At 43.1% G+C, this 17,794-nt stretch overlaps 1 protein-coding gene and 1 non-coding gene across 3 annotated transcripts in view; both read right to left on the bottom strand.

Moving 5' to 3' along the window:
• Positions 1–5,042: 5,042 nt before the first annotated feature.
• On the bottom strand, positions 5,043–5,115 carry TRNAF-GAA (transfer RNA phenylalanine (anticodon GAA)). Its single transcript has one exon. It is a non-coding gene; the product is annotated as a tRNA-Phe (tRNA).
• A 4,599-nt stretch (positions 5,116–9,714) lies between these two features.
• TGDS (TDP-glucose 4,6-dehydratase) overlaps positions 9,715–17,794 on the bottom strand; it is a 48,150-nt gene continuing 40,070 nt past the window's right edge. Inside the window, exons 11-12 of one of the 2 annotated variants that reach the window (XM_083168794.1) lie at positions 15,207–15,273; positions 9,715–13,506 (exon numbers count right to left, since the gene is read on the bottom strand). In XM_083168794.1, coding sequence (XP_083024920.1) covers positions 13,393–13,506; positions 15,207–15,273 — 181 coding nt within the window. In that variant the 3' untranslated portion in view covers positions 9,715–13,392. Of the gene's footprint in view, positions 13,507–15,175; positions 15,274–17,794 lie in introns of both variants that reach the window. The other variant, XM_083168795.1, reaches the window with a different exon arrangement.

The following is a 17,794-nucleotide window of genomic DNA, read 5'->3' as shown; positions in this document are numbered from 1 at the left end:
CCACAATGTCAGTGCTGTTTAAAACTTGCCTCTTTTCTTACAGCTTGAGATCGTAAAAACCAAAGCGCGTAAACAAAATGACATCACCTGATTTATATTTAGTTTTTCTGAAATTATTAGTATGCCATATTCATGAATAACTTCATTCGTCCTCCAAAAGTACTTTAAAGCTGACGAGGATGAGTCAGTCTAATGACTGAACACTCACTAGACAATGTTGTGCACCTGAACGATAAATACTTATTTCCTGTTGTGTCACCTGTCACACATCTGCTAATCCTAGTGTTTATCCAGACATTAGGTTTATTTACCAAACATAAGGGAGGTGCACCACAAAGGCTGAGTCTTCTATGTCGTTGTGTCCTACAAATGCTGTTACTATTGCACATGGTTTATGCAGTGGAGTGAGCACGCAACAAGGCATGCAGCACAATGATTCTGGGATACCACATTCTGAGGCACCCCCTGCTGCTGAGGTTTTTTGCTTATGTTAAAGAATATATGTATGACAAAATTGGAGAGATTAAATTAAAACTAATGTTCCCATGTCTTTTTCTCATCTTGAATCTTCACTCATCTGTATTCATAGCTTAAACTGCTGATGGACTGGTACAGTTTACATAGCTGCATCACAATTATGTTACTGGTACTATTATATTTTGTGTAGGACCAATTTTTAAGGGATATAAATTCCAAAATGTAACTCTCCAGATACGAACCAAAAATGTTTTTGGGCAACATTTTTTGTTAAATTAGATAGTTCCATAATTAGTATTACATCAGTGTTACGGTTTAGCTTCCCCCATTTTTATTCACACCACCACAATCTCCCTTATTGTATGTTGCTTTAGTTAGAGACACATAAACCTTCTAACATGACAACCTGCTGCTCAGGGCCGGTGGAAGGTTTTACAGTGTAATACAATGAGAGAATCAGAAAGTGAGAGATTTGGTAAGAAATCTCCAGTTTTTTAAAGCGCCAATCATTAACACTGGAAAACCAGTTTGATTTTGCAGTGTAAATGATTGCCGCTTTCAAAAAAGTAGAGATTTCTTACCAAATCTCTCACTTTCTGATTCTCTCATGTTGTTAAATGTAACCCATTAGCTGTAATATAGTGGCTTTACTATTTATTATTTAACCTAGCTATAATATACACCTCAGTAGTAGTAATATTAAAATGGGAGTTACCTTATGTATTTAAAATGACATATTACGGGTCATCTTTATTAACGTCAATGGGCATACCTCCCAACATGACCCCCTCCAGGAGGGACAGAATGATCTGTTTCTGGACTTCCGTCTTAATTTATGATTGCCATTACCTGTTTTAAACAGGGTAATTGATAAGAAAGGTGTTTCAGCACATCCATAAATTAAGAGGAAGGTCCAGAAACAGAGCATTGTGTCCCTCCTTGAGAGTGTCATGTTGGGAGGTATGCAATGGGTCTAACCCCTTTTCTGTGGAGGACAAGCCTGATTCATCCTCCTTATGTTTTTTACGGGGCTAATTACCCTTGCTGGCCAATTCAGTTAGTAGAGATAAGATCCAGAGGTGGTCTTTTCATTGCTTCTTATAATAATAATAATATTTATATAGCACTTTTCTCCCAATAGGACTCAAAGGCCCTTATTCAGATCTGATCGCAGTACAAATTTGTTTGGAAAATGGTCAAAACTATGTGCACTGCAGGTGGGGCAGATGTAACATGTGCAGAGAGAGTTACATTTGGGTGGGGTGTGTTGAAACTGAAATCTAAATTGCAGTGTAAAAATAATGCAGCCAGTATTTACCCTGCACAGAAACAAAATAACTCACACAAATCTAACTCTCTCTGTACATGTTACAGCTGCCCCACCTACAGTTCACATGGTTTTGCCCATTTTCCAACAAATTTGTACTGCGATCAGATCTGACTAAAGGCCAAAGTGCTTTACATTTGTCTTTACAGCACAAAAAAAAACATACCAAACTTAACAGTGGATATTAGTGAAATCGTCTGAAGCTGCAAGGGAAATTCTGTAACAAAAAGTGAGGGAATGGATGGGTTAATGCACAGAAATCCATGGTTTAACGCTCAGGGACAAGGCTGTTTATTTGAAAAGATCTTTGCCTTACGGCAAAGCCTGCAGCTAATTGAATTAAACTGCAGAGAACAAGTTGGTATGATCCTGTAAGCCAGGTGCTTGTAAAAGAAATAAAAAGTATTATACCCTCTTTAGAACAAATCCTGGCAACTACTTGGGACTTGCAACTGCTGCTCGATGGTGGAAAAGCATCAGATCCTGCCATCAACAAAACAATCAGCTATCGTGGCAAACGATGATGTGCCCCATTAACAGCTATTCCCTGGTTGTCACTTAAATACAGAAACATAGATTTGAGGCAGATAAAAAACACTTGTGCTCTAGTCTGTAAATACACAATATTACACACTAGGGTTATTTTTTTGGGGAACCATTTAACATGTCAGTATATGAGCTGCTGGCATGCCCCCAGCCCCTCTGTCATTCGAGAACAGTGTGTTGTGTGTGAGACCCAAATTAGTGTGTGCGGGACCCCCAATGTGTGTGTGAGACCCACTGCCAGTGACTGCCCCCTGGGCAGTGTGTGTGTGAGACACCATAAGTCAGCGACAGTCAGGTGTGTGCGTTTCAGTCAGCATTGTGATCGGTGTTCTGTGGTCGCATCTTTTTTAGCTCACATGGCATATTACATCAATGTATGCTACAGCTATTACAACAGGGTCGCCTACCCTGCACACATACCTGTGGTAATTCTAAATGAGTTGTGTGGTCTGCAAAATGTTTGTTGTTTCCAAAATACAGAGGATGGAGTCTCTAGGTCTACAAGCATCAGGTCATCACCACTAGGTCGACATGACTGAAGGTCGACATGCAGGAAGGTTGACATGGGTTAGGTTGACAGGGTCATTAGGTTGACATGCATTAGGTCGACATTGGAAAGGTCGACAGTCAAAAGATCGCCATGGGGTTTTTCACTTCTTTTTTTTTGAGCCGACATGTGCCGACTGGTGGTATTTCATGCCATACTATCCACTAGGGCATGGTGGGAGAATAAATGCCCTGAAGCATGGCAAGCGCAGCTAGCCATGTGAGGGGACGCGGCACTACGTTTCTGTGTCCATGTCGACTATGTCGATATTCGGGGGGGGGGTGAAAAACCCCACTCCACCTTTTGACTGTCGACCTTCCCCATGTCGACATAATGCTTGTGTCAACCTAATGACACTGTCGACCTAACCCATGTCGACCTTCAGTCATGTCGACCTAGTGGTGTCGACCTAATGCTTGTCGACATAGTTCATGTCTATTGAATGATCCATACCCGAATACAGATGACATTTTTACAATGTTAACGTGCTACAGTACTTACAGCATGTTAACTGAATTGATAGCACAACATGCTGCCTAATGCTGTGTACACACGGGGGGGCGATATGGGCTATAATCGCTGGGAATATGGTCGCAGGCGACCATATTGCCAGTGATGGAAGTGTGCCCCAGCGATAAATCGCCGGGTGCGCACTCCCGTTTTCTGCCCCATTGTAATCGCTGGTCGCAGGAGCTTGCTCCTGCGACCAGCTAATTACCTCTGCGGCTCCCCCAGCAGAGGTTCCTTTTCATCAGCGACCATCTCTGGTCGCTGATGAAAAGGAGACACTGAGTAATATATTTCTCAGCCATATATTGCAAGCAATATATGGCTGAGCAATATATCTCCCCCCCCCCCCCGTGTGTATGCACCTTTATTTATATGTTTACAGGTGTAATACTGATCCAGGGAGACTGTCGGCAATACGGGGGAATTGCCTCCCATTCCATGTGCCGGGCGGGGAACCCCCTTTTTAGAAGCCTCCCGGCCTTTCCGGCAGGGTAGGTGACCCTGTTGTAATAACTATAGCATACATTGATGTAATATGTCTCCGGTCCGGGGGGGTGTCCTGTTCGGGGGTGTCCTGTCCGGGGGGCTGCCTGTGACACCTGTCACCAGGTAGAGGAGGAGGGGTAGAATAAAGCCTCCCTGTATGGTCCGGGCATGTAGCAAAAACCGGACGTCCGGAGCACACGGGGAGGCTGTAATCTCCCCTCCACCATGTCCCTGGTGATAGCTATAACAGGGACCCCCCCCCCCGACAAGATACCACCCGAACCGACCCCTACAAGCTCCGGACTGCAGATTTTGATGTCATGTTCGGTGGTCCGGAGTTTAGTCCGGGTCTGGTTTTTACATAGTCCCGATGTGAGCTAATAGATATGCCTCCATAACGGGACTATGTAAAAACCGGACCCGGACTACACTCCGGACCGCCGGACAGGACATCAAAATTTGCAGTCCGGAGCTTGTAGGGTCCGGTCCGGGGGTGATAGCTATCACCAGGGACATGGGGGAGGGGAGATTACAGCCTCCCCGGGTGGTCCGGACCGTCCGGTTTTTGCTACATGCCCGGACCATACAGGGAGGCTTTATTCTCCCCCTCCTCCTCTACCTGGTGACAGGTGTGGCAGGCAGCCCCCCCCCCCCCCCCCCCCCGGACAGGACAGCCCCGGACAGGAAACCCCCCGGACCGGAGGCTACAAGCTCCAAAATGCAGAGGGGTTTTGTCCTGGTCCGGTTTTTACCCATACCCCTCCATAACAGTCCTGGTAGTATCGGCAGTTTGCGGTGTAATTATTCTGTGAGGAATTAATAACATGACATCAAAGATGCTCTCCAACATGAGATTGAAAAATGTAGTAATGTAATTTTGTTAGATACAGCTAAAGCTTCATAATGTGGTTACAATATTTGGCCAGTGTAGAACCTAGAATTTTCATGTTTAATAAATATGATCCAAAAACCAATAAAAATCTGAAATCTAACCTCGTATAATTCTAAATGCAAATTTTACATATGTGGAAAATGTATGCATCTTCTTAACTAAATGTAAATGGAAACCCTAAATACTTGATAATATAATAAAAGCTATAATCACGTGAAAATGGATGGAAGCAACTAAAAAATAAAATAAAAAAAGACTGCCGAAACCCGGGATCGAACCAGGGACCTTTAGATCTTCAGTCTAACGCTCTCCCAACTGAGCTATTTCGGCTGCTGGGAGCACTTTCCCTCTTACACCAAATGAGCGCTAGTGGGCAGCTCTGTGTGAAATACACTGTGGCACTGTTACTGCTCCTTCCGCCCGCCGGCGCTGTGTTATTTCCTGGGTATGTGACGTCATGTGGTTCTTCCGATACTAACACGCACGCAGTGCACAATTGCAAACATCGATATGTATTATATCAGCAAATAGCGAGGTGCTATTGGTCCGCAGTGTATGCTATCTATATATTCACTACTTCCTGGAATATATCATTTCCAATCTGGGTAACGCTCACAGGACATTTTGCAGGCAGGCATTTCTCCGTATGCCGTGTAGCATTATGCGCAGATCACCGTTTGAGTGGCAGTACTGCCATCTAGCGGCACAGCACAGCACATGCATGTCACACAGCTGTCGGGTGTAATGCTGACAGGGAGACTGACAGGTTGATTGGATTGATCTTTATCTCTAGGCATTGGTTTCTGCATTGAAAATTATTTTAAAAACACAAAGTTAGTGGCACCCTCTGTCAGTGCGCGCGATTATATAGCATTCTGGTCAGTAATAGTCTTCACATCAGGTGCTAGTTACATAGGAGTCGGACTGACAGCACCTGGATCAATCTGTAACAGGCCACTAATCTGCCCCCTCCCTACTTGCATATGTGGGGTCACTGAGAGGATTGTGTGAGTATTTGGGGAGAGAGAATCAGAGGATGGCTATCTGTAAATGATTCGGTTACTAGGTCTACAGGAATTAGGTCGACATGACTGAAGGTCAACACGCAGGAAGATCGGCATGGTCATTAGGTCGTCACAGCACATTATGTCGACTTGGGAATGATCAACACTCATAAGGTTCACATGGGGTTTTCACTTTTTTTTTTGAGCCGACATGCGTTATTTCATGCCTTACCATCCACGGTCCTCAAGGCACACCAACAGTGCAGGTTTTAGTGATATCCAGGCTTCAGCACAGATGGTGTGCTCAAGCCTGGATATCTACAAAACCTTCACTGTTGGTGTGCCTTGAGGACCGTGGTTGGGAAAGCCTGCACTAGGGCGTGGTGGGAGAATGGAATAGTGTGCCGAGTGTAGCAAGGCACCGTGCCCGAAGCATGGCAAGTGCAGCGAGCCACGAGAGGGGACGTGGTGCTATGTTTCAGCATCCATATCGACTGTGACAACATTTGGGACAACCCCCCCCCATGTCGACCTTTTGACTGTTGGCCTTCCCCATGTCGACCTAATGCTTGTGTTGACCTAATGACCCTGTCATGGGGATCTTTTGCCATTATGAATGAGTATGTTAGCAATATTGTGACACTTGAGATGTGAGGTTAAGGGCTAATGTACTAAGCTTGAAAAATGATAAAATGGAGAGTGATAAACCACTCTCCATTTTATCATTTACATTTTGCACAGTACTGCATACAGTATATTTATATTATTTTTTTAATTTAACTCTTTGAGACCAGAAGTCCTATCATATAAGCAGTAGAAGTTCAAATAGGTTTACAGCTCACTACACATAGCCAATCTATCTACAGGTGACCTAAATATTTAGGGTGAGATGTACTAAGCCTTGAAAAGTGATAAAATGGAGAGTGCTAAACCTCCAACCAATCAGCTCCTACCTGTCATTTTTCAAACTTAGCCTGTAATATGGTAGTTAGGTGATGACCATGAAAACCCTGCATGTTCCCATGGGTACGCGGGCGGGCCGATGCCTGCCGGATTCATCCCAGCAGTCGCATATAAAAGTAAGTTTCCACTAAATCACTGCACCCAAGAGTATCCGCATTTTTTTCATGTCACCTGTAGGCCAAACGTTTATTGCTTTAATAATTTTTGCTGAACTTCTCAATAAGTAAGTTTTGATCTGCTTAGATGTCATCCTTAGGTTCAGTTAGGTGGTGACGGACAGGGTGCACTTTTGTACAAACCTTTGATGATTGGCAGCCACATGCACCGGTTTCACCTATCACATTAACAATACAATTATTTGGTCTTTGATGAGGAACCCATGGCACTCCTGCTTTGGAACCACTGGTCTACCATCTCCTGGTGGCAGAAGTAGCTCCAGCATCTTCTTCCAGGTCCCGACAGTCATGCAACAGCCACCTACAATGCTGCACTGTTCCTGTATTTTTCACCCTGGTGAATAACCCAGACCTTTAGCACCCTGAACTATCGACATTTCAGATGTTGACAGTTTGAGGATGTCCACTTGGTTAATGTCAACCATTCAACTGTATATAAGATAAGATTATTAATGAAAATGAATTGTTAAAAAAGATTGCACGCAAGACGTTATAACTGTATTTCTATTACATATGAATTGTATTGTCCTTGTGTGATATTAACATGTATAGGGGCAGATGTATTAAGCCTTAACAAGAGATAAATGCAAGGGTGATAAGGAGAGATAAACGTCCAGCCGATCACCTGCTAACTGCCATGTTACAGGCTGTTTAAAAAAAATAGTCAGTAAGGAGCTGATTGGCTGGACGTTTATCTCTCCTTATCACCCTTGCATTTATCTCTTGTTATGGCTTAATACATCTGCCCCATAGTTCCTAGTTATAACTTGTATGTTATGAATAGCTGTGTAATAACTTTTAAGCTATATAGTTATTAATTATAATTAGATGTTAATCAAATCGCACATCCGCTTTAATATTATTATATTTATCTAAAGCTTGTGGCAATGCTTTATTACACAGGTGTGAATATTCCCTCATCACCTCTCCACTATTCCATTTTCCAGTCACCAATTATACATGTCCTATGCCTTTGTCTCCATCTTATGGTGCTTATATGCAATGGAAAGTATTGTGCTCAACCCTGTATATTCATGTGGTGTCCGGTGTATTATTGCGGATGTGGAGACTCAATGTAGAATATCCAATATAGGTTATGCTAGTGTGTGTGAGGGAACAGTCTCTAAACCACAATGCAATTGATGCTTTACGTACAGTATGAACAATGAAAAAAAAACCAGACAAAAACCAAATCACACTACTCCCAGAAGGCTGCCTAACACCACAGTTTGAGCACAGAGATAACCACCAACAGGTACCGAATGACAAGATCAATATCAGTGTGTCCCAAACACATCACCACTGACTGCATCTTTTAGCTATGAGAGATACCAGTAGAAAAGACGGTTGCCCCAGGGTGCATCCTGAACAGACCACCAGCGTCTCCCACTAACAACCCTTATTGCACTAAAGCCCTAGATGGATTAACACCTACGGTAAGTCCGAAGCAGCCCACCTGTCAGAATTCAGGCCATTAGAAGCACTTTCCTTCCTTTTAAGTGCTCTGCAGACTGGTTCCAATAGACACCTGTGCTGTATTCACATAGAATGCAGCCCGGCATCTGGAAGGTGCTCTCCACAGCCATCCAGACTCCTCTATTCTGCTGCAGTCCTGCACACCTCTTCACTGCCAGTGACCTCCAGTCTCAGTGCTCGATTGATATCCTACATCTGCAACAATGCGCAGTACACTTCACAAATATACAGGTATAAGTGCAGTTATTTTCATTGATCATCGATTGTAAGGCCGGGCATTCAGTCAGCAGCACAACCCAGACCTTTAGAAGCCTCAATGCACAAGTTAATCCCCCATTTATAGTATATGTACGGAGTCTGTTCTGCCCTTTGCTTGTACTCTTACTTTTTCTAGGTCTGACCTCAGCTTGCTTGGATATATGTCATGTGTATTTTTCCTACCTAGTCCTCCCTATTTCATTACAACATCCGATTGGTGCTCCCAGCTGCAGAACATCATCTTGTGCTTGAAGGGTCTAATTCAGAGGTGGATGCAGTTAGCACCGCTGCCGTGTCTTTATACTCAGTGGCTGTACTAACATATCCAAAAGCTGCAGGAGAGCTTCTTGTCTAAACACACACCTACTACTGTGTCTGAAGGCGCAGTATCGGATTCCTGCAGGTTACTAAAGATGCTTGGTGAAATCAAGCTGGACAAGGACACATCCATTTACTTCACCAATCTCAGAAAAGCCATCAGCATGTCAATCATGCAGTGGCTTTTAGGGCAGTGAGAGCAACATCACATACCCAGACCTGCATTGGGTTTATGTACCTCTCTGGATCAGGCCTAATACATTGCTTCCTAAATGCGGTCCACAAGGCATCCCAACAGTCCAAGTTTAACTTATATCCATGCTTAAGCACAATGCTTAATTACCACCCCAGTCAGTTTAGTTGTACTTAAGCACAGCTATACCTAAAACCTGTACTGTTGGGGTGTCTTGAGGACTGCATTAGGGAACCACTGTACAGTATGTAGTACCACACCCGTAGCCATCCTGGAGAATTTGATATTTCAGATGATTACTATTCTTTCTAGTGCGCTGTACAATATAAAGTCACCTTATCTCACGTGACTAGGATCCCAAGTCCAGGCATGGTGCTAGACAACAATCCAGACAATTGTTGAAAAGTGCACAGATCAGCTACTTGCTAGTAACAGCCTAGTGTTCCATAAAACACTTTAGTCTTATTTTTAGCAGTACCAGAAAAACAATTGTTACAATTGCTAACAATAGTCTATTATCGATGAATTAAACAAAAATAAAGACTGTGCAAAAGTATGCTATTTATTGTTACAATAGATTACATTTACAAAGTACTCTTTATTTACAAGATGTTCACATATAAAAGGGAACACAAGGTCAAATGATTCTGTCTTCAGATAGTGCGAAAACTTAAATTACTGTTCAACATAAAAATGCTAAATGTCCCCGATGAGAAAGCAGTGATAAATTGGAAGGTGCTAACATACGAGCCAATGAACTCCTAACTGTCATATTTAAAACGTAGCTGATTGGCTGGTGCATTATCATCCTTGCGCTTTATCACTTTACCAGGCTTAATACATCTACCCCATTGTGCTAAATGTTTATCATCTGTATGTTGAGTTAATCAGATTTCTGTTTATGGACCACCCCTGTCTGTGCGCTTACGACCTTATTCTGGTCCACACGCAACGTTTTGAATTTCGCATGTGGATTTAACACCGCTCGCGCAGCCACCCGCCTCGCTTGGCGAGCTCCCCGCATAAACATCCATTCGCAGCCTTGGGCGCGGGGGCCAAATAATTCGATGGTTGCCGACCATCACATAATTTGGAAGGAGCATGCAAAACCTTTGCGTGCTCCTTGTACGGGAAGAGGTGATGTTAGCCGCCTGCCCTCATCAGCCGCGTCACTGCCTAATTTCCATGGAATGCCCAGCATTTTCATGGGAGCACCCATGAAATACTGGGTGTTCCCATGGGTGTGTCCCCTCGCCCATGCCCGCACTACTAGGTGCAAACGGGACGGCAAACTAGTAATTCACCATGCCCGTTCGCACCCTGCGAATGCACATGTGCAGAAAAAGAGAAACATCACTCTCCCGTGCAACCGCGCAGGGGAGTGAACATACCAAAATAAGGCCCTTTATTTTGATACATATACTTGCCAGTGTGTACCAGTGTTAAGCCATACATCAGAACAACCAGCTTCCGATCGATTGTGTCGATTTCCCTTGAACTCCCCCGCCAGCTTCCCAGACACATAACAGATCTTATGTGTGTCATTTAACATAAGATCTATTGTAAGATCTGCAACTCCCAGCATCTTCAGATCAGTACACATGTATGCAGTACATAAGACCAGAAGATCCATCTCATGACCTGTGGGCCCACACATGGGATCGTAATCATACCAAAACACCGCACAATGTGCAAAAAACACACAATGCATAGTACGAGCCGTTAAAATTGTGCATTTGGGACTAAAATTGTTCTGATGTATGGCTAGCTTTATCCTTGGTGTAAAAGACACATGTGGAATTAGGCTTACTCTATTACAATTATGCAAAGCCTGCAGTTCCCCTGACTCTCTGAGCCTACATGAGAGTGCATTATCACAGCTCAGGCCTGTCTACTCAGCCCATCAATGGAGGTGGGCCTGACATGTGTACAGTATAACTTAGTATCTCCAGGAGTTGTGTGCGTCTGGCTCCAGGGCATGCACAGCACACAAACACATATGATACGCTCTGCTGGCAGATTTGCATTAAACCCTGCAAGAGCCTTAAAAGTGTAAATGGAAGATATTTTGGGATCTCCATTAACAAGTAAATAAGACCTTAATGCATTTCATCAATAATTTCATGGACTAAGGCCTCCAAATGGGTATGGATCGTTGGGTAGACAGCATTATGGTCCACAAGCATTAGGTCGACATGCATTAAGGTTGACATGACTGTAGGTCGACAGGGTCATTAGGTCAATCACATTTTCTTGACATTGAAACGTAGCACCGCGTCCTCTCACACGGCTTGCTGCGCTCGCCATGCTTATGCTTCGGGCACTGTTTTTATTCTCCCACCATGCACTAGTGGATGGTAGGGCATGAAATACCACCTTTTGACTGTCGACCTTCCCCATGTCGACCTAATGTTTGTGTTGACCTAATGACCCTGTCGACCTACATTCACGTCGACCTTCCTGCATGTTGACCTTAATTCATGTTGACCTAATGCTTGTCGACCATCTGCTTATAGACCTAGTGACCGTATCCAAATACACCAGTGAGAATGAGATTCCCACATTACAATAAATAGGACATCACAAGCAATAAAGCTGGTCATTAAAATATTTGGAATGCACAGTTTTAAAAGGTTATAAGGTGCAAATTCTTAAAAATAAAGCATTTAAAACAAAATTTGTTCATTAAAATCATTAAAGCTGCACTGCAGGGTATGGTGAAAAGAAAAATATCAAAATCCCCTTATCCCTGACCAGAATCCAAAGGAAGCCCCACAGTCACCTGTCCAAGAGCTCTGTCATTATGTTGTGAGGCCCCCTAGCCACAAAGATCAATATGAAGCCATGGGAACAGAGCATGCAGACAGACTCGTTCCCACATTGGTGGCCAGTTTTAAATGTGGAACATTACCCTCAATAACTAAGAGTGCAGCTTTAATATCCTTCATTACATATATCTATACATGCTCAAAAGTGCTGGAGATGTCATATGCCTGTCCAAAAGCAGGTCTTCATTTAGTGCAGGAAATTCATCAATTTACAGCATGATATTAATGCATTAACACTAAGAAATCAAACAAAATATAGATCATCAATTGAAATGAATAGTAAATGGACTCTCTTAGCTTTTTGGTGATAAAGATATTTATCAAGTCTTAAGGGGTATGCAATGTGTCGCCGCTATTTCCGACGTGGGAAATAGTGGCTCCCTATTCAATGCTGTCATTAACAACAGCATTAATGCGGGATCACGGAAGAGCGGGACTGACTTCAGAAGCTGTCGGGCCCATTCTGCCGATAACGGCCGTGGATTGTCGCAATCCCGGCCGCATATCGACAATCCACGGCCGTTTTTGCGGCAACGCCCCTTTGCGCCAAGGGACAGATGGAACATTAAATCCCGTCTGTCGTTATGCGGTTGATCTGACCGCAAACGGGCCAGGATCACGGCTGTCGGTGGGGATCGACAGCCGTGATCCCAGATTGCATACCCCCCTTAAGGTCCATACACGCTGGCCAATTTTGCATACACACTGAGCGGCTTTCCCCCTGCACGGCGCTGTCAGTGGGGGAGTACGGCTTTCATTAGCACAGCGCTATGCAAAGCCGTCCTCAAACCCGCTCATCTGCTGGTAATACCAGCAGATGAATGGCTTTCCCAGCGATGATGCAGGAGCACGCATCACCGCTTACCACTGGGCCATACACACTGGGCAGCTTTCATGCAAACCGCTCAAACGAGAAAACAGCGGCTTTGATGGGAAAGTCGCCCAGTGTGTATGGACCTTTAGAGATAAAGTACCAATTAACACTTTACAAGCTGTGCTATACAATATGACAGCAGCTGAATGGTTGGTACATTATCTCCCCCAATGTCTATTTTCCATTGTAGACCCCAATATTTCTGTTGCTGCTGTTACATTATAATTTGTAAACTAACATATATAACTTTAAAATAATAAAAAATCCCATTAATCTGGAGAATGACGAGGATAAATGCCCCAATGTTGGCAGAGCAGTTCAGTACACTTGCTGTTTTCAAAAAGATGTTTCAATGTGAATGAACCGATCATGACTGTAACATTTTCATCATGACCTACAAATAAATGGATTCCATGAGTGAACTGCTATAATTTCACACATTCGTTACATTCAGTAAGTGTATTTAACGGACAATGTTTTGTTCAGAGGTAGAAAAAAGTTCTACAGCTTTGTGGCCTCACAGTGCGCCGCTCTCTCCCAGTGTTCTTTTCATGCTATGCCTGGCAAACAAACGGCTCCAAGGCAAGCTCCGCATTCTTCCAGTTGTGGAAATTATTTTTGTACCATTCAACTATCAAACGAGAAAAGAACATAAATTGAAAAGAACAACAAAGAAGGTAGCCGCTGTTGCTGTTAGCAAGACAATGAACAAAAATCACGCATATACATCCTTTCCAGTAAACCACTGCAGATGCTTTAAACTCCTCTAAATTATATCATAGATAATCAGGAAAACCAGGAATTAAAAGCCTCTGGTATTGCACATTTACAGCATATATACAGTATCTGGGTATGAGAGATTATGGGGTGTATTCAATGCTCTGATGGTGAGCTATGACGGTGAGCAGTGCAGATCGCTCGCCGTCAGAGTATTCAACTGACGGCACTCATCATTTCCACCTCGCTGGTTCTTTTCAGCGAGGTGGAAACGACGAGTGTGCCCATTAAAGCGGCGGGGCTCTCCACTCGCTGCATTTGCAGTGAACCTCACTGTTTAAGGGGATCCTTGCCGTCCTCTGGTGGTGAGGATTTCTCCAAACTTTGAATACGGTGAGGGGGGTTGGATGGCGAGGATGTATTTTCCTTGCTGAAAATAAGCCATCCTCGCCATACAAACAGCCCTCGCCGCCGCATTGAATACACCCCTATATATTACATACCCTCCAAATTCTCTAATCGTCAAAAGAAAAAAAATTACAAATTGCTAATGGTTAGATAAGATCCAGTCAGACAAATTTAAATTTAGCATTTTTGTCAGTTGGTTTTGTCAGTTGGCAGCTCAAGTCCCCAATCCTCTACTTGAGCTGCAAACTGACAGAACCAGGGATTCACGTCTCAGAAAAGACCACGGCCAGAAGTGAACTAGCAGTCGGAGAGGTCGCTGGGGACTGCAAGCAGGATCCCTGTTGTTCTATCCGGACGATCACTTAAGTATTAATCATACATTGTGCACATAATATGGGAAACCTTATTCATTGAACTTCTACTAACCGGTTTAACAAAGGAATCCATCTTATTGCATGCTGCTACTAATTAACTAACATTGACATTACTAAGAAAGTGCTATCAAGCGGGGAAGTTTACTAATCTATGTGTGTAAGTCTTGTTTGTCCCAATGTTGGCCACATTGTTTATTTTATATGTATAAAAAACACATTTGTCCCAGCCAAGTAGGCTGTAAAACATAGACTGATTATATTATACAGATGAAAAGTCTGTAAAAATTATGTGGCCTCTGGGATCACAAAATAGTTTGGCAACAAAGGGTTAAAGTACATTGTAGAAAGGATGAAGATTGTGCAGCTTCAGAAGTATTTATTAACAATTATTTATATAGTGTAGACGTATTCTGTAGAACTTTACAGAGAATATTCAGTCATTCACATTCAGTACACCAACCATCCTGCCCTAATTATTGGGTGTCGGATGATGGCCCAACAGCCGGGATTCCTACAGTCAGTACTCCGACATCAGAATCCCGACTCTTTAAATGTCTATTACTTCTATACACTGATGGATCAAACATAGTGGATCTATGAGTGTTCCTTTATAATCCTTGTAAGACAGTTTATCTTACAACTGATCATTTCCCAAATGAAAGCAAACCTTTTATTTTTATTCTTACATAGCTTGTGGCTCTCCAGCTGTTGGTTCTCTATAAAGCTGTCTGCACAACACACAGACACTGACTTGTCTACTTTTTCAAGCACTGTAACTTTTGGTACAAGAATACAACATACCTGTCCTTTCAATGCCCTCTTTCCAATTTACCTTAGGCCTCCACCCTAAACTGTGCATCTTTGTTGAGTTAATTGAATATCGAAGATCATTGACCGGCCTTGTTAAAGGTAGAACAAAAAGAAAGTCAGAGTTCTAGTAGAATTACTTTTGGTCACAAACCTTCACATTCAGGGACAACATTTGGCGCAACAAACTGAAATTAAAGCTCTAGCATAATTCTTAGAACACAACCATTTAATTTGAATGGGAGAAAGGGAAAATTGACTGACACAAACAATTACTGTCAGTGTTGAAGTCAAGGACCTGTGTATCACTGATGAGTTGTATACAGACGCTTATGGGCCCTACACACGGTGCGACATTCAGGCATTTTCTGAGCGATTTTAATAAATCACTCAAAAAATGCCTGAAAACACATGTGAAATCGCTGCGTGTGTGGAATACACAGCAATTTAAATGTGCGGCCCCGCCAGTCTGAATCCGGTGGCGATTAATAGCCTGCATGCAGGTTATTAATCGGTTGGGACCAGTGTTCATAATGGAGAACCCTGACGCCACGTTTAGCACGCAGCATTCTGTAGTGCTGTGCGCTGAAAGAGACGGAGGGTTCTGAGTGAAGCAGCTTCACTCACAACGCTCGTCGGCCCATATGTAGGGCCCATTAGGATGATAAACAGTGATCCAATTAAAGACACATTAAGTGGGGTATTCAATCTGGGCCACTATTTACGACGGGGAAAATAGCGGTGAACACCTATTCAATGCTGTCTTTCCCGGCAGCATTGAAGAGGCAGATCGACAGAATGGGCCTGACTTTAAAAGCAGTCGGGCCCGTTTTGTCGATTTCGGCCGTGAATTCTCGCGATCGCGGCCAAATATCGACAATCCACGGCCGTTTACACAGACAAGCCCCCTTTTCGCCAATCAAAAAGTGGTACATTGAATCACACCAAACGAAAACAGGCCAGGGTCATGGCTGTCTGGCCAGATCGACTGTCGTGACCTGAGATTGAATAACCCCCTTCCTCTTTATTGTATAGGTCACTATATTTGCTTGCACCATGATAAAGGCAAGTAATGTTGAAGTTTGTAGTAGGGCGGTATCGCTTTATTAGATTGCATTTTCAAAAGAATTTCTTTGGGAGAATAAATGTGATTAACATCTATGTAGTGTGAGCTTTGTCAAAATAACAGGGTCCTAGTGCTCATTCATTTGAAAACCCAAAGAGGAATTTATTAAAATGCTGTGGATGCAACCAGCACACAGTGGCAGTGGAGCAAAGTGGTACAATGAATACCACTGTGATATATAAGCACTACTGTCACACAGTACTTAAAAAAAAAAAAAAAGTAAACAGCAATGCAGGTGAATATAATACACAAGTACAAATTGTAAATATAGCTGATCCCAGAAAGAAGCGGCTTAATCATCTGCAATGTTACCTGCAAACTTTTGCAATGAAATTTAAACCTGCAATGTAATATTCAGCCAAAAATAAAGTGTTAGAATAAAAGTAATTTTAAAAATGTGGAAACAGAATGTCTGCCCTGTCTATCCCATGATATTTATTTTGCAGAAGAAAATAAGAGCTCCATTTATTTTAGAGCCAAGTCAATATGGAATCGGTACATCTGTCAGAATGAACTTAGGTCTACAGTCATTAGGTCGACTCCACTAGGTCGACTGGCAGGAAGGTCGACCTGAATTAAGGTTGACATGGGCCAAGGTCGACACGACTTAAGGTCGAATTTGCATAAAGGTCGACATGATGAAGGTCGACTGGTCATAAGGTCGACATGGGTTTTTCACTGTTTTTTGATCCAAATGTCGACACAGTCGACATGGACACAGTTGGCAATGAGAATCGGACCCTCGCATCGCTCGCTTCGCTCGCAATGCTTCAGGCACGGTGCCTCGCTGCGCTCGGCACACTATTTTATTCTCCCACCACGCCCTAGTGGATGGTAGGGCATGAAATACCGCCTGTCGGCACATGTCGGCTCAAAAAACAGTGAAAAACCCATGTCGACCTTATGACCAGTCGACCTTCCTCATGTCGACCTTTATGCAAATTCGACCTTAAGTCATGTCGACCTTGGCCCATGTCGACCTTAAGTCAGGTCGACCTTCCTGCCAGTCGACCTTGTGGGGTCGACCTAATGACTGTAGACCTAAGTTCATTCTAATAGATGACCGCTTCCCGTCAATATCTATTATTGTTGTGGAAAAAGAGTCGTAGCATAGGGTTTTCTTCAAGACTCCAATTAATCTGTACCTCAGATTTTCTGGTCTACACCATAACCTCGCCTTATGGTTTGTTATAATTATGTTAGACCATACATGGCTTCAGGAGACCAGGTATAGGATGTAATGGAGCCTGAGATCGCCAGATGTTTTTTTTTTTGCTTGGATTTTTTTTTATAGGGACAATCATTTACAGACAAAACCATGCCTTGTAAATGATTGCCCCTTTATAGGAAATGTCAAAGATTGGGCAGCATCCCACAAGTGCGGCAAGTGTTATTAATCGTACATGTTCATTTGAGTAAACAAGGTTATCATATCTGCAAATGATGTTGTGATTGAGTATATTTTGAGATATCGGTCCAAGTTGACA

This window comes from Crinia signifera, chromosome 2, assembly GCF_055691185.1.
Source record: "Crinia signifera chromosome 2, ASM5569118v1, whole genome shotgun sequence".
Taxonomy (NCBI): domain Eukaryota; kingdom Metazoa; phylum Chordata; class Amphibia; order Anura; family Myobatrachidae; genus Crinia; species Crinia signifera.
The sequence above is the reverse complement of the archived record's forward strand: the minus strand, read 5'-3'. Positions and strand labels throughout refer to the sequence as shown.